The sequence below is a fragment of the Ranitomeya variabilis genome, chromosome 7 (assembly GCF_051348905.1).
Source record: "Ranitomeya variabilis isolate aRanVar5 chromosome 7, aRanVar5.hap1, whole genome shotgun sequence".
Lineage (NCBI taxonomy): Eukaryota > Metazoa > Chordata > Amphibia > Anura > Dendrobatidae > Ranitomeya > Ranitomeya variabilis.
In genome coordinates, this window is record NC_135238.1 from 130,618,233 (window position 1) to 130,644,221 (window position 25,989).

At 44.3% G+C, this 25,989-nt stretch overlaps 1 protein-coding gene across 2 annotated transcripts in view; it reads right to left on the reverse strand.

The window, feature by feature from the left end:
* CREB1 (cAMP responsive element binding protein 1) overlaps positions 1-25,989 on the reverse strand; it is a 162,121-nt gene that overhangs the window by 67,785 nt on the left and 68,347 nt on the right. For both annotated transcript variants that reach the window (XM_077275727.1, XM_077275728.1), the window contains one exon: positions 3,049-3,195. In XM_077275727.1, the coding sequence (XP_077131842.1) occupies positions 3,049-3,195 (147 nt within the window). The remainder of the gene's footprint in view (positions 1-3,048; positions 3,196-25,989) is intronic.

Here is a 25,989-nt window from a genome sequence, read left to right on the forward strand (position 1 = left end):
CAAATTAATTTTGGGCTATTCCTAGCACTTGTTTGGCCATCCAGCTTGTCCTATTGCAAGAGGATTGTGAAGACCACAGCAGTGTTTTTTATACTTTCCCTCATTAAATAAGATTTGGTTCCGGTGATCACCTAATCAGAAGAACATTAAGTAGAATGAGGTGTACTTTGGTTGGAATTCAACTGACACTGGAATGGAATGGGTGTCACATGTAGAGAGAGTGATTTTTAGAAAACTGTGCAGTGGTCTCTTAATTTTTGCCAGAGTTGTATATCATAAACTTCTGCATTCTGGAGTATATTCATTTTTGAAAAATGTGAGAAGAAATCAATTTGCTAATCTCAAGATGTGAGCTGTAGTGGAATTAAAGCGGATTCAAGCCACAAAAAGAAACAGATCAAAATGACTTAAAAAAACTCTCCCAATGATGTTCTTTAGGAACCTGTCACCACATCTGACCTATCTAAACTATTAATATGGGCATACAGGTTATAGACTGCTGAAAACAGTCCTACCTGTATGTGTATTTTAAGAGGTATTGCTGTTGAGATATTTTTTATCACTTTATGTAAATGACCTCTTTCAGGCTCAGGGGAGCAAGTTGCCTGCAAGATAACACTGCCTCACATTTTTATGCTTTAGAGAGTAGAATAAAAAATAATTACAGTACATAACATTTACTATACACTTATTTTGCGTTATTTATTTTTTTGCTAGGATTTTTTAAGACTCAAAAATTGGAGCAGCAAATTATGAAACTTGTTTTTAATGGAGCACTTCACTTCCGAAATGACTGAGTGTTAATGCGCTCATGATAATGAGCATTTGCAGGCTACAGTGAAGCATGGTGGAGGCAAGTTTGGGCTGCATTTTAGCAAATGGAGTTGGGTATTTGGTCAGGATTAATTTTATTGCTGGAGTGGCGCAATTAATCTAAGTTTCCCGCTGCTAGAATTACGTTTCCCAGCCGCCATATTCATCTGTTATCGGCACCACTCAGGTCGGTCTCCAGCAAGTTGTGATCTGCTGGATCGCTCCAGCGTTTGCTGGGCGAAACAAAAGTCACAACTCCATGTAAATCTGTAAGAACCAGAACGAGGCTCTCAGACTAAGGCCGGCATCACACTGGCGAGTTTTACGGACGTATGAGCGCAGAAAATACACCCGTAAAATACGCATAACACACGGCCCAATGATTCTCTATGGCCCAGCTCCTATCAGCCGTATTTTACTGATCCGTATTATACGGTCTTCTACGGGCGTACAAAATCGCAGCATGCTGCGTTTGTCACCGTAATGCGCAAAAAAAATCGCCAATGAAAGTCTATGGGGGCGAGAAAAATACAGATTACACACGGACCAGCAGTGTGACTTGCGAGAAATACGCAGCGGTGTTCTATAGAAAAGCCGGTAATTCAATTGCCGGCTTTTCATTTCTCCCTCACAAACCCGACATGATATGAGACATGGTTTACATAAAGTAAACCATCTCATATTCCTTTTTTTTTTTGCATATTCCACACTACTAATGTTAGTAGTGTGTATGTGCAAAATTTGGGCGCTGTAGCTTGTAAAATAAAGGGTTAAATGGCGGAAAAAATTGGCGTGGGCTCCCGCACAATTTTCTCCGCCAGAGTGGTAAAGCTAGTGACTGAGGGCAGATATTAATAGCCTAGAGAGGGTCCATGGTTATTGGCCCCTTCTGGCTAAAAACATCTGCCTCCAGCCACCCCAGAAAAGGCACATCTGGAAGATGCGCCTATTCTGGCACTTGGCCTCTCTCTTCCCACTCCCGTGTAGCGGTGGGATATGGGGTAATGAAGGGTTAATGCCACCTTGCTATTGTAAGGTGACATTAAGCCAGATTAATAATGGAGAGGCGTCAATTATGACACCTATCCATTATTAATCAAATAGTACGAAATAGTTAATAAAACACACATACATAATTACAAAGTCCTTTAATGAAATAAAGACACATGTTGTTGTAATATTTTATTAAGACTCTTAATCCACCTGAAGACCCTTGTCACCTGAAACAAAGTTTCAAAAAAACAAACAACAATATTCCATACCTTCCGTCGTTCTGTCCCACGTTGTAAATCTATCTGAAAGGGTTAACTAATTTTACAAGCAGAAGCCTGTTAATGCACCCGCTTCTGCCTGTAAAAACCCGGGGAATGAATGGGAAGCAGGGTGACCTGCAGTTACCTTGAGTCGCGGTGATCCGCCCTCTGCTGGATGTCCTCATGAACTCGAGCCTTGGAATTTTTCCCACGCTCGAGTTCATATGAGGACATCCAGCAGGGGGCGCCTCACCGCGCCTAATGAAATATTACAACAACATGTGTCTTTATTTCATTAAAGGACTTTGTAATTATGTGGGGGTGTTTTATTAACTATTTCGTACTATTTGATTAATAATGGATAGGTGTCATAATTGACGCATAGCCACATGCGTAAAGTGAGCGTTTCAATGCAATCCTATGGAGGTAGAATCGCTGCGATTCCGCAGAAAAAAAAAACCTGCTGCGGATTTTACCGCTATGCGATTCCACAGCGGGAAAATCCGCAGCATGGACACAGCAACTGCGGAATCCCATAGGATTGCATGGGAATGCGGTTTTTAAGCGTTTTATGCGTTTCCGCTGCGGCAGAAACGCATAAAAAAACGCAACGTGGGCACACAGCCATTACGTACAAAATTGTCCCTGTCACTAAGGGGCTAAAGCTCAGAACAAAAACAAACACCTGGCCTAAACAATTGTCTTCACTCACCATTATGCTTGTAAAAAGTAGTGAAATATGTTGCCGTTATGTAAGCAACACAAAAATATAATTGGTCTTACGATATTAGAAACTACTCAGAGGACATTAGAAAAAGACACGCCAGGCGGAAATACATTTATTTGTGCCACATCACAGGAGCCCTGTTTAGGGCCGCTATATTAATGCAAGTGATGGCATCATATGGTAAACACTGTCCCAATAATTGCCCAGCAAAATGCATCAAACAATGAACGAAAACAATTTAAAACATGGACTCACTTGCACTGTCTGCACTTGCGGAGACTGTATGACAGATGGTTGTGCGGCCTGAATGACTCCATGTACCTGTACCGTCTGTCCATTTGGAAGCTGGACTAATGTAACAGTCGGGGCAGATGATGTTGCGTGTGCAGCTGCCATGGAAACCTAACAAAATAGCAACAACAAGTATAGTAAAACAAATGTGTATATATATGTGTGTGTGTGTGTATGTATGTATGTATGTATGTATGTCCGGGATTGGCATCTGAACCGTAGCAGCTACAGCCACAAAATTTTGCACAGTCACACGTCTGGACCCCGAGAGCGTCATAGGCTATGTTGTGAGGTGAAATTTTAACCCCGCGCTTTCCAATTCACCAAACAATTTTGCCCCTATCTACATAATGGGGAAAAAGTGAAAGGAAAAGTGTTGGAGGCGTCGCAGCTACAGGCACAAAATTTTGCACAGTCACACGTCTGGACCCTGAGAGCGTCAAAGCTATATTGTGAGGTGAAATTTTAACCCCGCGCTTTCCAATTCACCAAACAATTTTGCCCCTATCTACATAATGGGGAAAAAATGAAAGGAAAAGTGTTGGAGGCAAATTAACAGCTGCCAGATGTGAACAAGGGGGACTTAAAGAATGACAGCGATGGCACCAAAGAGTATATACTGTACAGTTGCTAAGGTGGGGCCCCAACATGGGATAATCACACCACCACGGGGATATGAACACACACACAAAATGCGCCACACACTACCACGTGCTCGAACACATATACCACCCTCAGTGCACATTTCACCACACATACACCAACCTCGCCACATAAAAGTAGAAACACAAAAGTCGCCGCTCAAAACTCGCCACGCGCAAAACTCTCCACATGCAAAACTCGCCACACGTGCAAAACTCGCCACACGCAAAACTTGCACACGCAGAAAAATTGCCACACGCAGAAAAATTGCCACATGCACAAAAGTTGCAACACATGCAAAAGTTGCCTCACACAAAACTTGCACATACTCAAAAGGCACCACACATAAAACTCGCCACGCGCAAAACTCGCCATGCGCAAAACTTGCTGCACACAACTTGCTACACTAACCTGTCACATGCAACTCGACACACAAAAAGTTGCTACACGCATGTCGCCACACAAAACTCATCTCACAAAAGTCCCTACATGCATGTCGCCACACGCAACTCAACACACACAACTTGACACACGAAACTCGCCCTAAAACACACACAAGTCTGGTATCCTTCAAAAATAAAAATCTGATTAATAAGCAGACAAACTACAAGAGCAACAAATGTACCATATAGGAATCCGGCAGCTGTCAGTCACATGACCAGTCTATTATGTGTATGTGTGAGCTAATATATACTGCCAGGGGGTGGGCTTACTGTTGGCTGGGGATTTATCAGGCTGCCATTTTAGCTTACAAATACTGAGGTAAAAATACTGACCAAATAACGTGTGAACGAGGGCTAATACAGGAGGAGATGACATACAGCTATATACTATATACAGGAGATGACACACAGGTATATACTATTTACAGGGGAGATGACACACAGGTATATACTATATACAGGAGGAGATGACACACAGATATATACTATATACAGGAGAGATGACACACAGGTATATACTATATAGAGGAGGAGATGACATACAGGTACATACTACATACAGGAGGAGATGACATACAGGTATATACTATATACAGGAGGAGATGACACACAGGTATATACTATATACAGGAGCAGATTACCTACAGGTATATAGTATATACAGGAGGAGATGACACAGGTATATGCTATGTATAGGAGGAGATGACATACAGGTATATACTATATACAGGAGATGACACACAGATATATACTATATATAGGTGAGATGACACACAGGTATATACTATATACAGGAGATTACATACAGGTATATCTAATATATAAAGCTGAATGTGTGTATGTATGTATGTGTGTATGTCCGGGATTGGCATCTGTACCGTCGCAGCTACAGCCACAAAATTTTGCACAGTCACACGTCTGGACCCCGAGAGCGTCATAGGCTATGTTGTGAGGTGAAATTTTAACCCCGCGCGTTCCAATTCACCAAACAATTTTGCTCCTATCTACATAATGGGGAAAAAGTGAAGGGAAAAGTGTTGGAGGAAAATTGACAGCTGCCAGATGTGAACAATGAGGACTTAAAGAATGAGAGCGATGGCGACAAAGAGTATATACCGTACAGTTGCTAAGGTGGGGCCCCGACATGGGATACTCACCACACACGGGGATATGAACACAAACACAAAATGCGCCACACACTACCACGTGCTTGAACACATATACCACCCTCAGCACACATTTCACCACACACACACACCAACCTCGCCACATAAAAGTCGAAACACAAAAGTCACCACTCAAAACTCGCTACATTCAAAACTCGCTACATGCAAAACTCGCCATATGCAAAACTAGGCTCACGCAAAACTCGCCACACGTGCAAAACTCACCTCATGGAAAACTCACCTCATGCAAAACTTGCACACACAGAAAAATTGCCACATGTACAAAAGTTGCACCACATGCAAAAGTTGCCTCACACAAAACTTGCACATACTCAAAATGCACCACACATAAAACTCGCCATGCGCAAAACTCGCCATGCACAAATCTTGCTGCACACAACTTGCTACACTAACCTGTCACATGCAACTCAACACACAAAATGTTGCTACACGCATGTCGCCACACAAAACTCATCTCACAAAAGTCGCTACATGCATGTCGCCACACGCAACTCAACACACACAACTTGACACATGAAACTCGCCCTAAAACACACACAAGTCTGGTATTATCCTTCAAAAATAAAAATCTGATTAATAAGCAAACTACAAGAGCAACAAATGTACCATATAGGAAATACGGCAGCTGTCAGTCACATGACCTGTCTATTATGTGTATGTGTGAGCTAATATATACTGCCAGGGGGGAGGGCTTCCTGTTGGCTGGGGATTTATCAGGCTGCCAATAGCAACCAATCACAGCTCAGCTTCTATTTTGCTACAGTTAATTAACCTGAGCTCTGATTGGTTAATATAGGCAACAAAGACATTCTCAGTATAACAAAGCTAATATATGTTGTGAAATGCTTCTATTTGCTTAGTTTTTGCCTTTTAATAATTACATTTCTATCTATTTGTTTTGTGGTTTTTGTGTGCAGAATAAATTTTTGTTAACACATTCTATTTTGCTAACAGCAGTCATTAACCCGGGCGAAGCCGGGTAGTACAGCTAGTATATATATATATATATATATATATACATACACGCACTAGCTGTACTACCCGGCTTCGCCCGGGGTAATAACTGCTGTTAGCAAAATAGAATGTGTTAACAAAAATTTATTCTGCACAAAAAAACCCCACAAAACAAATAGATAGAAATGTAATTATTAAAAGGCAAAAACTAAGCTAATAGAAGCATTTTACAACATATATTTCAACACCAGAGATATTCCACACAGATTTAACTAAATTGGCCAAGTAATGTGAAGTAATCTACTACTACTTATTCGAGAGCCATTTGATAAACGACATTCTTAGTTTTTCCTTCAGGTGCAAAGACAAAACAGATTTTTGGCTGTTCCAACTCTTGAACAGGCCACATAAAGTTGACCATGAGAAAAGCATGGAGATTGTAAATCTAAGCTAGCTGAAGAGCCCGGCGTTGCCTGGGCATAGTAAATATCTGTGGTTAGTTATAGCACCTCACTTCTCTTATTTTCCCATCACGCCTCTCATTTTCCCCATCACATCTTTCATTTTCCCCCTCACATCTCTCATTTTCTCCCTCACACCTCTCATTTTCCCCCTCACACCTCTCATTTTCCCCTCACTCCTCTCATTCCCCCCTAACACTTGTCATTTCGACTTTACATCTGTCATTTTCCGATCACTCCACTATTTTCCCTCACTCCTCTCATTTTGCACTCACACCTTTTCATTTTCACCTCACACCTCTCATTTTCACCTCAGTATATACATGTTTGTCATCTCCCTTATATATAGTATACACCTGTATGTCATCTCCTGTATATAGTATATACCTGTATGTCATCTCCTGCTGTATGTAGTATGTACCTGTATGTCATCTCCTCCTCTATATAATATATACCTGTGTGTCATCTCTCCTGTATATAGTATATATCTGTGTCATCTCCTCCTGCATATAGTATATACCTGTGTGTCATCTACCCTGTAAATAGTATATACCTGTGTGTCATCTCCTCCTGTATATAGTATATATCTGTATGTCATCTCCTCCTGTATTAGACCTCGTTCACACGTTATTTGGTCAGTATTTTTACCTCAGTATTTGTAAGCTAAATTGGCAGCCTGATAAATCCCCAGCCAACAGTAAGCCCACCCCCTGGCAGTATATATTAGCTCACACATACACATAATAGACTGGTCATGTGACTGACAGCTGCCGGATTCCTATATGGTACATTTGTTGCTCTTGTAGTTGCTTATTAATCAGATTTTTTATTTTTGAAGGATAATACCAGACTTGTGTGTGTTTTAGGGCGAGTTTCGTGTGTCAAGTTGTGTGTGTTGAGTTGCGTGTGGCGACATGCATGTAGCGACTTTTGGAAGATGAGTTGTGTGTGGCGACATGCGTGTAGCAACTTTTTGTGTGTCGAGTTGCATGTGACAGGTTAGTGTAGCAAGTTGTGTGCAGCAAGTTTTGCGCATGGCGAGTTTTGCACGTGGCGAGTTTTATGTGTGGTGCCTTTTGAGTATGTGCAAGTTTTGTGTGAGGCAACTTTTGCATGTGTTGCAACTTTTGTGCATGTGGCAATTTTTCCGCGTGTGCAAGTTTTGCGTGTGGCGAGTTTTCCATGAGGGGAGTTTTGCACGTGTGGCGAGTTTTGCATGTTGAGAGTTTTGCGCGTGGCGAGTTTTGAGCGGCGACTTTTGTGTTTCAACTTTTATGTGGCGAGGTTGGTGTATGTGTGGTGAAATGTGCGCTGAGGGTGGTATATGTGTTCGAGCACGTGGTAGCGTGTGGCGCATTTTGTGTGTGTTCATATCCCCGTGTATATATATATATATATATCTAATATATAAAGCTGAATGTGTGTATGTGTGTGTGTATGTCCGGGATTGGCATCTGAACCGTCGCAGCTACAGGCACAAAATTTTTTACAGTCACACGTCTGGACCCCGAGAGCGTCATAGGCTATGTTGTGAGGTGAAATTTTAACCCCGCGCTTTCCAATTCACCAAACAATTTTGCCCCTATCTACATAATGGGGAGAAAGTGAAAGGAAAAGTGTTGGAGGCGTCGCAGCTACAGGCACAAAATTTTGCACAGTCACACGTCTGGACCCCAAGAGCGTCAAAGCTATGTTGTGAGGTGAAATTTTAACCCCGCGCTTTCCAATTCACCAAACAATTTTGCCCCTATCTACATAATGGGGAAAAAATGAAAGGAAAAGTGTTGGAGGCAAATTAACAGCGGCCAGATATGAACAAGGGGGACTTAAAGAATGAGAGCGATGGCGCCAAAGAGTATATACTGTACAGTTGCTAAGGTGGGGCCCCGACATGGGATAATCACCACACCACGACGGGGATATGAACACACACACAAAATGCGCCACACACTACCACGTGCTCGAACACATATACCACCCTCAGCACACATTTCACCACAAATACACAAACCTCGCCACATAAAAGTCGAAACACAAAAGTCGCCGCTCAAAACTCGCCACGCGCAAAAGTCTCCACATGCAAAACTCGCCACACGTGCAAAACTCACCTCATGGAAAACTCGCCACACGCAAAACTTGCACACGCGGAAAAATTGCCACATGCACAAAAGTTGCAACACATGCAAAAGTTGCCTCACACAAAACTTGCACATACTCAAAAGGCACCACACATAAAACTCGCCACGCGCAAAACTCGCCATGCGCAAAACTTGCTGCACACAACTTGCTACACTAACCTGTCACATGCAACTCGACACACAAAAAGTTGCTACACGCATGTCGCCACACAAAACTCATCTCACAAAAGTCGCTACATGCATGTCGCCACACGCAACTCAACACACACAACTTGACACACAAAACTCGCCCTAAAACACACACAAGTCTGGTATTATCCTTCAAAAATAAAAATCTGATTAATAAGCAGACAAACTACAAGAGCAACAAATGTACCATATAGGAATCCGGTAGCTGTCAGTCACATGACTATTATGTGTATGTGTGAGCTAATATATACTGCCAGGGGGTGGGCTTACTGTTAGCTGGGGATTTATCAGGCTGCCAATTTAGCTTACAAATACGGAGGTAAAAATACTGACCTAATAACGTGTGAACGAGGTCTAATACAGGAGGAGATGACATACAGATATATACTATATACAGGAGGAGATGACACACAGGTATATACTATTTACAGGGGAGATGACACAGGTATATACTATATACAGGAGGAGATGACACACAGATATATACTATATACAGGAGGAGATGACACACAGGTATATACTATATAGAGGAGGAGATGACATACAGGTACATACTACATACAGGAGCAGATGACATACAGGTATATACTATATACAGGAGGAGATGACACACAGGTATATACTATATACAGGAGCAGATTACCTACAGGTATATAGTATATACAGGAGGAGATGACATACAGGTATATACTATATACAGGAGCAGATTACCTACAGGTATATAGTATATACAGGAGGAGATGACATACAGGTATATGTTATGTATAGGAGGAGATGACATACAGGTATATACTATATACAGGAGGAGATGACACAGATATATACTATATATAGGTGAGATGACACACAGGTATATACTATATACAGGAGGAGATTACATACAGGTATATACTATATATAGGAGGAGATGACATACAGGTATATACTATATACAGGGGAGATGACACACAGCAGGTATATACTATATACAGGGGAGATGACACAGGTATATACTATATACAGGAGCTGACATACAGGTGTATACTATATATAAGGGAGATGACAAACATGTATATACTGAGGTGAAAATGAGAGGTGTGAGGTGAAAATGAAAAGGTGTGAGTGCAAAATGAGAGGAGCGAGGGAAAATAGTGGAGTGATCGGAAAATGACAGATGTAAGGTCGAAATGACAAGTGTTAGGGGGGAATGAGAGGAGCGAGGGGGAAAATGAGAGGTGTGAGGGGGAAAATGAAAGATGCGATGGGGAAAATGAGAGGCGTGATGGGAAAATAAGAGAAGTGAGGTGCTATAACTAACCACAGATATTTACTATGCCCAGGCAACGCCGGGCTCTTCAGCTAATATATATATATATATATATATATACACACATATATACATGTGTGTATATATTTCATATATATATATATATATATATATATATATATATATATATACACACACACACACACACACACACACACACACACACACTCCTTGCAGATGTTGTCCTTGGTGGGATTTGAAACCAGCGACCTCAGTGCTGCAAGGCTGCTGTGCTAACCACTAAGCCACCATGCTGCTAGTCAGATATATACATAGACATATTCCCAAATTTGTCTAAATCTGTGTTAGTGAGCACTTCTCCTTTGCCAAGATAATCCATCCACCTCACAGGTGCTGCATGTCAAAAAGCTGCTTAGACCACTCTAAAATGTGAAGTTTTACCACACAGAACAATGTCACAGATGTCGTAAGTTTTGAGGAAGCGTGCAATTGGCATGCTGACTGCAGGAATGTCCACCAGAGCTGTTGCCTGTGAATTGAATGCTCATTTCTCTACTATAAGCTGTCTCCAAAGACGTTTCAGAGGATTTTGCAGTTCATCCAACCGGCCTCACAACCGCAGACCACGTGTAACCACCCCAGTGCCTCAACATCCAGCATCTACACAGCCAAGATCGACTGAGGCCAGCCACCCAGACAGCTACTGTAAGGGTACGTTCACACAGGACTTTTTTGCTGCTTTTTTTTGCTGCTTTTTTTTATGCTAATTTAGGTGCGTTTTTTTGGTGCGTTTTTTTCATCACCCATTCAAGTCAATGGGTGAAAAAACGCTGCAAAAACGCTGAAAGAAGTGACATGCCCTATGTCCAAAAAAAGCAGCAAAGCAGAAAAAACTGATCAAACAAAAAACCAACGTGTGTGCATGAGATTTCTGAAATCTCATAGGCTTTACTGGTACTGTAAAAAGCAGCTGAAAATTAGCATAAAAAAAAGCAGCAAAAAAAAGCAGCAAAAAAGTCCTGTGTGAACGTACCCTAACAGTTCGTTTATATAACCAAAGAATCTCTGCACAAATTGTCATAAACCATCTAAGGGAAGCTTATCTGCGTGCTCACCATCCCCCATCAGGATCCAATTCTGATTGCAGTTAGTCATCGTAACCGACTTGAGTGGGCAAATGCTCACATTCGATGGTGTCTGGCACATTAGATAGATGTTCTATTAACAGATAAATCCCTGCATTCACTGTACAGGGCAGATGGCAGACTGTGTATAGCGTTGAGTGGGAGAGCGGTTTGCAGATGTCAAGATTGTGAATCGAGTGGCTCATGGTGGCAGTGGGTTTATGATATGGGCAGGCATATGTTATGGACAACAAACACAGCTGCATTTTATTGATGCCGTTTTGAATGCACAGAGATACTGTGACAAGATCCTGAGGCCCATTGTTGTGCCATTCATCCACAATCATCACCTCATGTTCCAGCATGATAATGCACGGCACCCATGTTCCAGCATGATAATGCACGGCCCCATGTTGGAAGGATCTGTACACAATACCTGGAAGCTGAAAACATGCCAGTTCTTGCATGGCCAGCATACTCACCGGACAGGTCACCATTTGAATCGCTATTGAGCATGTTTGGGATACTCTGGATTATTATTATTATTTATTGTTATAGCGCCATTTATTCCATGGCGCTTTACATGTGAGGAGGGGTATGCATAATAAAAACAAGTACAATATTCTTAAACAATACAACTCATAACTGGTACAGGAGGAGAGAGGACCCTGCCCGCGAAGGCTCACAATCTACAAGGGATGGGTGAGAATACAGTAGGTGAGGATAGAGCTGGTCATGCAGCGGTTTGGTTGATCGGTGGTTACTGCAGGTTGTAGGCTTGTCGGAAGAGGTGGGTCTTCAGGCTCTTTTTGAAGGTTTCGATGGTAGGCGAGAGTCTGATGTGTTGTGGTAGAGGTTTCAGAATAGGGGTGATACGAGAGAGAAATCTTGTATACGATTGTGGGAAGAGGAGATAAGAGGGGAGTAGAGAAGGAGATCTTGTGAGGATCGGAGGTTGCGTGTAGGTAAGTACCGGGAGACGAGGTCACAGATGTATGGAGGAGACAGGTTGTGGATGGCTTTGTATGTCATGGTTAGGGTTTTGTACTGGAGTCTCTGGGCAATGGGGAGCCAGTGAAGGGATTGACAGAGGGGAGAGGCCGGGGAATAGCGGAGGGACAGGTGGATTAGTCGGGCAGCAGAGTTTAGAATAGATTGGAGGGGTGCGAGAGTGTTAGAGGGGAGGCCACAGAGCAGGAGGCTGCAGTAGTCAAGGCGAGAGATGATGAGGGCATGGACTAGGGTTTTTTCAGATTCTTGGTTGAGGAATGTACGGATTCGTGAAATATTTTTGAGCTGAAGTCGGCAGGAAGTGGAAAGGGCTTGGATATGTGGTTTGAAGGAGAGATCAGCGTCAAGGATTACCCCGAGGCAGCGAGCTTGTGGGACTGGGGAGAGTGGGCAGCCATGCACTGTAATGGATAGGTTCATTGGGGGGGGTTGCGTGAGATGGAGGAAAGATGATGAATTCTGTTTTGTCCATGTTAAGTTTCAGAAATCTAGCGGAGAAGAAGGATGAAATAGTGGACAGACATTGAGGGATTCTGGTTAGTAGGGAGGTGATATCTGGTCCAGAGATGTAGATCTGTGTGTCATCAGCATAGAGGTGATACTGGAAGCCATGAGATTCTATGAGCTGTCCCAGGCCAAAGGTGTAAATGGAGAAGAGCAGGGGCCCAAGGACTGAACCTTGTGGGACTCCGACAGATAGGGGGCGAGGTGAGGAGGTGGTGTGTGAGTGGGAGACGCTGAATGTCCGGTCTGTTAGGTATGATGAGATCCAGGATAGGGCCAAGTCTGTGATGCCAAGGGATGAGAGGGTCTGTAATAATAGGGAATGGTCCACTGTGTCAAAGGCAGCCGACAGGTCGAGGAGGACAGAGTAGTGTCGCTTGCTCTTGGCGGTTAAGAGGTCATTGGTGACCTTAGTTAGGGCAGTTTCAGTGGAGTGGTGTGACCGGAAGCCAGATTGTAAGCGGTCAAAGAGGGAGCAAGAAGAGAGATGGGAGGACAGTTCAAGGTAGACGTGTTGTTCCAGTAGTTTGGAGGCATAAGGGAGAAGTGATATAGGGCGATAGCTAGATACAGAGGATGGGTCAAGAGAAGGCTTTTTGAGGATAGGATCAGCGTTTACAACAGCATGTTCAACTTCCTGCCAATATCCAGAGATTTTGTGCAGCCATTGAAGAGTGGACCAACATTGCACAGGCCATAATCAACTACCTGATCAACTCTAAGCGAAGGAGAGGTTTTGCACTGCATGAGGCAAATAGATGTCACACAAGATATTGACTATTTTTATGACCACACGGATGCCCCCAATACTGTAAAACTGCACAGTGGTCTTATATTGCGGCCAGACTAAGGCACACCAGTGCAATAACCACGCTGTCTAATCAGCTTCTTCATATGCCACACCTGTGAGGTGGATAATCTCGACAAAAAAGAAGGGGTCACTAACACAGATTTAGACAAATTTGTGAACAATATTTGAGAGAAAAAGACCTTCGTTTACAAAGAAAAAGGTCTTAGGCCACGTTCACACTTTGTGGCCTGCTCTGCGGGTTAATCCCGCAGCGGAATTGATAAATCTGCAGGGCAAAACCGCTGCAGTTATCCCTGCAGATTTATCGCGGTTTGTTCCGCGGTTTCCGCTGCGGGTTTCCGCCTATACTATTGATGCTGCATATGCAGCAATATGCAGCATCAATAGTAATGTAAAAAATAATAAAAATTGGTTATACTCACCCTCTGATGTCCGGATCTCCTCGGTGCTGCAGGCGGCTGTGCCGACAAGGACCTTCGTGACGTCACGGTCATGTGACCGCGGCGTCATCACGGTCATGTGACCGCGACGTCACCACAGGTCCTGCTCGCACAGCAACTGAGACCGGACGTCGCGGGCAGCGCTGAGAGGTGAGTATAGCATCATTTTTTATTTTAATTCTTTTTTTTTACACCAAAATATGGTTCCCAGGGCCTGGAGGAGAGTCTCCTCTCCTCCACCCCGGGTACCATCTGCACATTATCCGCTTAACTTCCCGCAACGTGGGCACAGCCCCATGCGGAAAGTGAGCGGATCAATGCATTTCTATGGGTGCAGAATCGCTGCGATTCTGCACCAAGAAGTGACATGCTCCTTTTTTTCCGCAGAAAAGCCGCGCGGCTTTTTCCGCGGAAATCCGCAGCGTGGGCACAGCGGGTTTTGTTTTCCATAGGGTAACATTGTACTGTACCCTGCATGGAAAACTGCTGCGGCTCCGCAGTGTCAAATCCGCTGCGGATCCGCGGCAAAACCCGCAAAGTGTGAACGTAGCCTTAGATTTTTGAGTTCAACTCATGAAAAAAGTGAGCAAAGAAAAAAAGTGTTGCGTTTATATATGACTGATTGTCAAATTTACTTATAGAGTATCTGCACAAAACTGGATCCCAACATGCAATGGTGGCGACGTAGTGCTCAGCTAACTACTGACATTCTCGGAGATAAAACTTTGGCTGCAAGAGAAAATCTGTAAAGGCCCCGTCTCACATAGCGATTTACCAACGATCACGACCAGCGATACGACCTGGCCGTGATCGTTGGTAAGTCGTTGTGTGGTCGCTGGGGAGCTGTCACACAGACAGCTCTCTCCAGCGACCAATGATCAGGGGAACGACTTCGGCATCGTTGAAACTGTCTTCAACGATGCCGAAGTCCCCCTGCAGCACCCGGGTAACCAGGGTAAACATCGGGTTACTAAGCGCAGGGCCGCGCTTAGTAACCCGATGTTTACCCTGGTTACCAAAAAAAACAAACAGTACATACTCGCCTTTCGGTGTCCCTTGCCGTCTGCTTCCTGCTCTGACTGAGCCGCCGTACAGTGAGAGCAGAGCGCAGCGGTGACGTCACTGCTGTGATCTGCTCTCACTTTCCGGCCGGCAGTCAGTCAGAGCAGGAAGCAGACGGCAAGGGACCTGACGGACATCAGATGGTGAGTATGTACTGTTTTTTTTTTTTTACATTTACGCTGGTAACCAGGGTAAATATCGGGTTACTAAGCGCTGCCCTGCGCTTAGTAACCCGATGTTTACCCTGGTTACCAGTGAAGACATCGCTGGATCGGTGTCACACACACCGATTCAGCGATGTCAGCGGGACCTCAACGACCAAAAAAAGGTCCAGGCCATACCGACACGACCAGCGATCTCGCAGCAGGGGCCTGATCGCTGGTACGTGTCACACATAGCGAGATCGCTACTGAGGTCGCTGTTGCGTCACAAAACTTGTGACTCAGCAGCGATCTCGCTAGCGATCTCGCTATGTGAGACGGGGCCATTAGTCTATCTTTAGCTAGGAGGGAGAGCAATTAACTCAGCGAATTTGCTCATTGTTTTACCAATCTGTGAGTGTCTCAGCACCTGGATTCTCGAGAGTCAAAACTTATGAAATGTGAAGAGTTTGGGTCAGTAGTTAAGGTTTTCTGGTGGTTTTATGTAAATACAATTTACCGTATATACTCGAGTATAAGTCGACCCGAGTATAAGCTGAGGAACCTAATTTTGCCAAGGAAAACTGAGCAAGCTTATTGACTCGAGTATAAGCCGGGTATGCATTGTCCCCTCATCCCTGTCCTGCTATGCATGGCTCCCCCTCCCCTGTCCTGGTATGAATGCCTGCCCCGTTCCTTCCCTGTCTGCATGCCTCCCCCGTTCAGTCCCTGTATGCATGTCTCCCTTTTCCCTGTCCTGGTATGAATGCCTCCCCCGTTCAGTCCCTGTATGCATGTCTCCCTCTTCCCTGTCCTGGTATGAATGCCTTCCCCATTCCTTCCCTGTGTGTATGCCTCCGTATAACCCCAATCCCTGTGTGCATGTTTTCTACTGAAAAAAAAAAAAAAAACCAAAGCATCATACTCACCTACCTGTGCGCCCTCGGTGCTGGCACTGCATCTCGTTCTGGCCGCCGGCGCCTGTAGCTCTTCCTGTGCTCAGCGGTGGCACTGCTCATTAAGGTCATGAATATGCGCTCCTCCCCTATGGGAGTGGAGATGCATCCATATTCATCACCTTAATGAGCGGTAACACGTGACCGCTGAGCACAGGAAGAAATGCAGGCACCGGCGGCCGAAACGAGATGCAGTGCCAGCACCGAGGGCGTGCAGGTAGGTGAGTATGATGTGTGCGCCGGCCCCTGGCACTCGCTGATCTGCCGCCCTCCCTCCACCGGCTTTCTGTACCGTGACTCGTGTTTAAGCCGAGGGGGCGTTTTCAGCACAAAAAAATGTGCTGAAAAACTCGGCTTATACACGAGTATATACGGTAATCATATAATTAATCTAAACTTTGTTTTAATTCCCCTTCATGTTCAAGATCGTTAACTGTGAGAGACTGAGGATACTGTGGTTTACAGGGGTTAACCAGGAATTTGCTTATTTTGTTTGAATTCCAGGCAAGATATGATCCTTCAATATCAATGACATTTCTGATTATAATCATGTTCCATTTATCTGTATTTTTACATCTTAAAATATCCTAAGGTTTTTAATTGTTTTGTGCTTTATACAGTTTGTATTTTCATTGTTTTGTTTTTTTTCCCTCTTTCATGTTGTATAGTCCTTAAAGGGAACCTGTCACCCTCAAAATCCATGGTGAGGTAAGCTCAACGTCATCAGGGGCTTATTTACAGCATTCTGTAATACTGTAGATAAGCCGCCGATGTTACCTAAAAGAGGAGAAAAAGACATTAGATTATACTCACCCAGGGGCGGTCCAGCTCCGATGGGCGTCTCAGGTCCAGTACAGCGCCTCCCATCTTCATTCCATGACATTCTCTTCTGGTCTTCACATCATGGCTCTGGCGCACGCGTACTTTGTCTGCCCTGTTGAGGGCAGAGCAAAGTACTGCAGTGCGCAGGCACCGGGCCTCTCTGACCTTTCCCGGCACCTGCGCACTGCAGTACTTTGCTCCGCCCTCAACAGGGCAGACAAAGTACGCCTGCGCCAGAGCTGCGGCGTGAAGACCAGAAGAGGACGTCATGGAATGAAGATAGGAGGCACCAGAGCGGACCTGAGACACCCATCGGACCGGACCGCAGCGGGACCGCCCCTGGGTGAGTATAATCTAACCTATTTTTCTCCTCTTTCAGGTAACATCGGGGGCTTATTTACAGCATTACAGAACGCTGTAGATAAGCCCCTGATGACGGTGGGCTTACCTCATCATCGATTTTGGGGGTGACAGGTTCCCTTTAATATAGAACATTTAACATTGCAGCGTACCATAGGTGTTATACTGGGAGGTAATTAAGGTAATTGGCTGCAGGAATGCTGCCTTAAAGAATGAGGGATATAAGACATTGCTCAGTCCCAGTTCAGACAAGCCATGATTAAGACATCAAGTCGAAACGCGTCAGAATAATGCTGCCACTCCATGAACTTTTTATGCGTGTTGCTGTGTAAGGGTATGTGCACACGCTACGGATCCGCAGCAGATTTGACGCTGCGGATCCGCAGCAGTTTTCCATACGGTGTACAGTACAATGTAACCCTATGGAAAACAAAATCCGCAATGCACACGATGCAGAAAAATCCGCGCGGATTCTCTGCGGAAAAAAAGAAGGAGCATGTCACTTCTTTCTGCGGACTCCGCTGCGGATTTCAACTTGCACCAATAGGAAAGTGCAGTTGAAAACCCGCAGAGGAATCCGCAGAAGAAACCGCACAAAAATCCGCAGTGAAAACCGCAGCGGTTTTGCACTGCGGATTTTGCAAATCCGCTGCGGACAAATCCGCATCAGAATCCGCATCGTGTGCACATGGCCTAATACTTTTTGAGTGTTTTACCATTATCTATATTTTAATATGAATAAATAAACAAGAATTTTTACTTGAATTTCCTGCTGGATCTCTTGTATTTTCTCCTGTGGACTGTGTGCTCCTACCTCCGTGCAGGAACAGGTGAGCTGACTACTTGTGTGTTTTTGCATTTAAATCAGTGTCCCTCAACTCCAGTCCTCAAGGCCACCATCAGGTCATGTTTTCAGGAATTCATGAGCATTCTAAAGGTAATGGAACTCTTACCTGTGCAGTTCTAATGAAATCTTGAAAACATGACCTGTTGGTGACCTTGAGGACCAGAGTAGAGGAACACTGATTTAAATTATCACTTTTGTTTCAATAAACTTAACTCTTCTTTTCTTTTTAGTTAAGTAACTCCATTTGATAGCCTGTTTATTAAATAGGAAAATTTTTAAATCACTTTAAATTTACAAAAAATGTTAGCTTACCCCTCCTATACCACTACCTTAACATGGCAAGGCACTAGTAACTTGCTGCTCACTCTTGTTTGGCCAAATCCATCTCTAGTACCAGAAGCACAGACTGGTCTCTGGATGTGGGGCAGGACTTTGCTTCTGCTGTGAGCGGCTGTACCCAGAGCAGACAGAGCGTGGGGACCGACGCTTACCGCTTACCCACTGTCACTCTTCTGTCCCTCCTTTCCCCATGCAGTAAAATCCCTGTCTTGCACCATCATAATCAACTCCTCAGTTTCCCCATAAAGCTGTAAACTACTTTCACGGACTGCACCAGCTAAGTGTCTAATACCAAACAGAAGGACATACTGTGCATATACAATGGGAGATAAATGAACAGGATCAAAAAGGCGACAATAACCATAATTATTCAGACTGTTGTCTAAGTATAACCTTTCTCATCACTGTCGCCTGGATCTCTTCACTGGCTTTCATTGTGCTTCTGTTTGTTAGCTCCATCTCTCTTCTGTCACTACTCATGCTAGAATACTGAAAGGAGGGTCTCATTTAATTGTGTCAGCTGTGCACCTGAGCAGGGCATCAGGGGAACCGGAGTGAAGCGAGTAAGTGGTGTTTTTTTTAGCATGTGTATAGGATGCTTGTCTGTACATAGGAGGCTATGGGGGGGGTTCACACTGTACACAAAGCGGCTATGTGGGTGCTCTCGCTGTATATAGTGGGGCTATGCGGAACGGGAGCGAGATGAGAATGGGTGTTCTTTTTCATGTGCATGGGATGTTTGTATGTACATAGGAGGCTATGGGGGGCTCATGCTGTATACAGAGAGGCTATGTAGGGGCTCACGCAGTATATACTGGTCCTCAAGCTGTACATAAGGGGCTGTGTGGGAGCTCATACGGTATATTGGAGGGGATGTCTGCAGGCTTATACGGTATATAGAGGGCTGTGTGCAAGATCATATGGTATATAGGGGAATGTCCATGTCACAACTCAGTTGTCGGGTGTCCCGGGATCAGGGGCTCTTTCCCTGTCCCCAACGCTAGGGGCGCTCTAGCTCGCCCTGGTCCTCAGATTACTTCTGATGGTGAAGGTGCCGGGGTCACATACCTTGCCTTAGCTCTTGAATCCGCCCTCAGATACCCATCCCCCACCCAGGGAAGAGGGGAGTACTAGGGTACCTTAACCCCTTAATCCCATATGACGTACTATCCCGTCAAGGTGACCTGGGACTTAATTCCCGGTGACGGGATAGTACGTCATACGCGATCGGCCGCGCTCACGGGGGGAGCGCGGCCGAGTGTCAGCTGCCTATCGCAGCTGACATCCGGCACTATGTGCCAGGAGCGGTCACGGACCGCCCCCGGCACATTAACCCCCGGCACACCGCGATCAAACATGATCGCAGTGTACCGGCGGTATAGGGAAGCATCGCGCAGGGAGGGGGCTCCCTGCGGGCTTCCCTGAGACCCCCGGAGCAACGCGATGTGATTGCGTTGCTGCGAGGGTCTCCTACCTCCTTCCTGGCTGCAGGTCCCGGATCCAAGATGGCCGCGGCATCCGGGTCCTGCAGGGAAGGAGGTGGCTTACCGAGTGTCTGCTCAGAGCAGGCGCTGGTAAGCCTGCAGCCCTGTCAGTGAGATCGGTGATCTGACAGAGTGCTGTGCACACTATCAGATCATCGATCTGTCATGTCCCCCCCTGGGACAAAGTAAAAAAAAAATTTTTCCACATGTGTAAAAAAAAAAGAAAAAAATTCCTAAATAAATAATAAAAAAAATATATATATTATTCCCATAAATACATTTCTTTATCTAAATAAAAAAAAAAAAAACAATAAAAGTACACATATTTAGTATCGCCGCGTCCGTAACGACCCAACCTATAAAACTGCCCCACTAGTTAACCCCTTCAGTAAACACCGTAAGAAAAAAAAAAAAAAAAAAAAACCGAGGCAAAAAACAACGCTTTATTATCATACTGCCGAACAAAAAGTGGAATAACACGCGATCAAAAAGACTGATATAAATATCCATGGTACCGCTGAAAACGTCATCTTGTCCCGCAAAAAACAAGCCGCCATACGGCATCATCAGCAAAAAAATAAAAAAGTTATAGTCCTGAGAATAAAGCGATACTAAAATAATTATTTTTTCTATAAAATAGTTTTTATCGTATGAAAGCGCCAAAACATAAAAAAATGATATAAATGAGATATCGCTGTAATCGTACTGACCCGTCGAATAAAACTGCTTTATCAATTTTACCAAACGCGGAACGGTATAAACGCCTTTCCCAAAAGAAATTCATGAACAGCAGGTTTTTGGTCATTCTGCCTCACAAAAATCGGAATAAAAAGCGATCAAAAACGGTCACGTGTCCGAAAATGTTACCAATAAAAACGTCAACTCGTCCCGCAAAAAACAAGACCTCACATGACTCTGTGGACCAAAATGTGGAAAAATTATAGGTCTCAAAATGTGGAGACGCAAAAACTTTTTTGCTATAAAAAGCGTCGCTGGTTTCACACTTGCGTTTTTGTCTGAAGCGTTTTTTGCACAAAAAAACGCATGCGTTTTTTCCCTATATTTAACATTGAAAACGCATGCTTTTTTTGTACACGTTTGGTCGCGTTTTCAAACGCATGCGGTTTTTTTCTGCATGCGTTCATTTTCAGAAATACAACCTGCAGTATTTTCTTGCGTTTTTAAGCACATGCGTTTGTTTGCGTTAAAAACGCATGCGTTTTTATCGGAAAAAAACAGAAAACACACTGAAAAGCCACCCACCACCATCAAGGTGATAAAGGGATCCAAACCCTAACCCTAACTCTACCCCTAACCTCACCCCTAACCGTTTAATGAACATTTTCTGACAGTCATAGTGCCACGTATTTCAGTGCCACGTATTTCAGTGCCACGTATTTCAGTGCCACGTATTTCAGTGCCACGTATCACGTATTTCAGTGCCACGTGTTTCAGTGCCACGTATCACGTATTTCAGTGCCACATATTTTAGTGCCACGTATTTTAGTACCACGTATTTCAGTTGCACGTATTTCAGTGCCACGTATTTCAGTGCCACGTATTTCAGTGCCACGTATTTCAGTGCCACGTATCACGTATTTCAGTGCCACGTATTTCAGTGCCACGTATCACGTATTTCAGTGCCACGTATTTAAGTGCCACGTATCACGTATTTAAGTGCCACGTATCACGTATTTCAGTGCCACGTATTTCAGTGCCACGTATTTCAGTGCCACGTATTTCAGTGCCACGTATCACGTATTTCAGTGCCACGTATCACGTATTTCAGTGCCACGTATTTAAGTGCCACGTATTTCAGTGCCACGTGTTTCAGTGCCACGTGTTTCAGTGCCACGTGTTTCAGTGCCACGTATCACGTATTTCAGTGCCACGTATTTCAGTGCCACGTATTTCAGTGCCACGTATTTCAGTGCCACGTATTTCAGTGCCACGTATTTCAGTGCCACGTATTTCAGTGCCACGTATTTCAGTGCCACGTATTTCAGTGCCACGTATTTCAGTGCCACGTATTTCAGTGCCACGTATTTCAGTGCCACGTATTTCAGTCACGTTTAGGGTTAGGGGTAGGGGTAGGGTTAGGGCTAGGGTTGGAGGTAAAGTTAGGGTTGGGGCTAAAGTTAGGGTTGGGGCTAAAGTTAGGGTTTGGATTACATTTACGGTTTGGATTAGGGTTGGGATTAGAATTATGGATTAGGTGTCAGGGCTAGGGGTGTGGTTAGGGTTACCGTTGGGATTAGGGTTAGGGGTGTGTTTGGGTTAGGGTTTCAGGTAGAATTGGGGAGTTTCCACTGTCCAGGCACATCAGGGGCTCTCCAAGCGCGACATGGCGTCCAATCTCAATTCCAGCCAATTCTGCGTTGAAAAAGTAAAACAGTGCTCCTTCCCTTCCGAGCTCTCCCGTGCGCCCAAAAAGGGGTTTACCCCAACATATGTGTTATCAGCGTACTCGGGACAAATTGAACAACAACTTCTGGGGTCCAAGTTCTCTTGTTATCCTTAGGAAAATAAAAATTGGGGGGGCTAAAAATCATTTTTGTTGGAAAAAAAAGATGTTTTATTTTCACGGCTCTGCATTATAAACTGTAGTGAAACACTTAGGGGTTCAAAGTTCTCACAACACATCTAGATAAGTTCCTTGGGAGGTCTAGTTTCCAATATGGGGTCACTTGTGGGGGGTTTGTACTGTTTGGGTACATCAGGGGCTCTGCAAATGCAACGTGACGGCTGCTGACCAATCCATTTAAGTCTGCATTCCAAATGGCGCTCCTTCCCTTCCGAGCTCTGTCATGCGCCCAAACAGTGGTTCCCCCCCACATATGGGGTATCAGCGTACTCAGGACAAATTGGAAAACAAATTTTGGGGTCCAATTTATTCTGTTACCCTTGTAAAAATACAAAGCTGGGGGCTAAAAAATCATTTTTGAGAAAAAAAAAAATTATTTTCACGGCTCTGCGTTATAATCTGTAGTGAAACACTTGGGGGTTCAAAGCTCTCAAAACACATCTAGATAAGTTCCTTAGGGGGTCTACTTTCCAAAATGGTGTCACTTGTGGGGGGTTTCAATGTTTAGGCACATCAGGGGCTCTCCAAACGCAACATGGCGTCCCATCTCAATTCCAGTCAATTTTGCATTGAAAAGTCAAATGGCGCTCCTTCCCTTCCAAGCTCTGCCATGCGCCCAAACAATGGTTTACACCCACATATGGGGTATCATCGTACTCAGGACAAATTGCACAACATTTTTTGGGGTCCAATTTCTTCTCTTACCCTTGGGAAAATAAAAAATTGGGGGCAAAAATATCATTTTTGTGAAAAAATATGATTTTTTATTTTTACGGCTCTGCATTATAAACTTCTGTGAAGCACTTGGTGGGTCAAAGTGCTCACCACACATCTAGATAAGTTCCTTAGGGGGTCTACTTTCCAAAATGGTGTCACTTGTAAGGAGTTTCAATGTTTAGGCACATCAGGGGCTCTCCAAACGCAACATGGCGTCCCATCTCAATTCCAGTCAATTTTGCATTGAAAAGTCAAATGGCGCTCCTTCCCTTCCAAGCTCTGCCATGCGCCCAAACAATGGTTTACCCCCACATATGGGGTATCAGCGTACTCAGGACAAATTGTACAACAACTCTGGGGGTCCATTTTCTCCTGTTACCCTTGGTAAAATAAAACAAATTGGAGCTGAAATAAATTTTGTGTAAAAAGTTAAATGTTCATTTTTATTTAAACATTCCAAAAATTCCTGTGAAACACCTGAAGGGTTAATAAACTTCTTGAATGTGGTTTTGAGCACCTTGAGGGGTGCAGTTTTTAGAATGGTGTCACACTTGAGTATTTTCTATCATATAGACCCCTCAAAATGACTTCAAATGAGATGTGGTCCCTAAAAAAAAATGGTGTTGTAAAAATGAGAAATTGCTGGTCAACTTTTAACCCTTATAACTCCGTCACAAAAAAAAATGTTGGTTCCAAAATTGTACTGATGTAAAGTAGACATGTGGGAAATGTTACTTATTAAGTATTTTGCGTGACATATGTCTGTGATTTAAGGGCATAAAAATTCAAAGTTGGAAAATTGCAAAATTTTCGCCGAATTTCCATTTTTTCACAAATAAACGCAAGTTATATCGAATAAATTTTACCACTAACATGAAGTACAATATGTCACGAAAAAACAATGTCAGAATCGCCAAGATCCGTCAAAGCGTTCCAGAGTTATAGCCTCATAAAGGGACAGTGGTCAGAATTGTAAAAATTGGCCCGGTCATTAACGTGCAAACCACCCTCTGGGCTTAAGGGGTTAATACATCAACCAGACTAAGGCTACGTTCACATTTGCGGCCAGCGCCGCAGCGTCGGGCGCCGCAGCGGCGCCGCATGCGTCATGCGCCCCTATATTTAACATGGGGGCGCATGGACATGTGGCGCACTTGCGTTTTGCGCCGCATGCGTCGCTGCGGCGCCCGCGTCGGGGCGCAGAGGACGCAGCAAGTTGCATTTTTGCTGCGTCCAAATTCAATGAAAAAACGACGCATGCGGCGCAAAACGCAGTGTTGTGCATGCGTTTTGCTGCGTTTTTGTTTGCGTTGTGCGCTGCGGCGCCGACGCTGCGGCGCACAACGCAAATGTGAACGTAGCCTAACAAGGTAATACGAACAGGGATAAATATATACTCACGCAAGACAACAAAAGCAAAACACTGGGGAGTGGAGGATGGGGTTAAACCAAAGCAGGAAAAGAAAGGGAATTAACACACACTCAAAGCCTTCTCCACCAACAACCTCCAGCCATGCAGTATAAGTATATGAGTGCTATCCAGAGTCCAGTTTATATAGGAGATGGAAGTGGCTAACACTGCACAGCTGGGAGCCTCAAGGGTCCAGGAGCTCTCACCTGAACAGATTAACTCTTGCACTGCTAAAGGAAACTTACCCCATTTAATATAGAGGTGAAGAGCCAATTAGTGCAAGAGTAGGAGAAATCAGACGCTGTGGTCTCCTGGCTCCTCTCTGTCACGATAACCCTTTGACAGTACCCCCCCCTCAACGAGGAACCTTCGGAGCCAGAGAACCGGGCTTATAAGGGTGTGTCACGTGAAGAGACCGGATTTGCCTGGCCCCATGAGCGTCAGATGCTGGTACCCACATCCTTTCTTCAGGACCGTATCCCTTCCAGTGTACCAGATGCTGATGCGACCAACTAACTAAACGAGAATCAACGATCTTAACTATCTGAAATTCCAAATTTCCATTCACAATGACTGGAGATGGTGGTAGCGGTGATGGTACAGAGGACGCAATGTATTTTTTGAGTAGAGATTGATAAAACACATTATTGATCCTAAAAGTGGGCAGCAAAGCAAGGCGGAATGCTACGGGACCGACGACTGTCACAATCTTATAAAGAACGATGAACCTGGGACCCAGTTTCCAAGAGGTTCGGAACCTTCAACTTTGTGCTCCTTGAGGACAACCATACCAAGTCACCAACACACAGGTCCGGACCCACCAAAAGTCTCCGATCTGCCACACTCTTATATTTGAACCACATATTCCTTAAATTATCAAAAAACCCTTGCCACACAGACTTAATTGAATATGAAAATTATTCTTCTTCAGGTATTCCCAAAAACGATTCCTATTAAATGAGCTGAACTGCGGATGAAACCTGTATGCCCCAAAAAACGGGGACTTACCAGT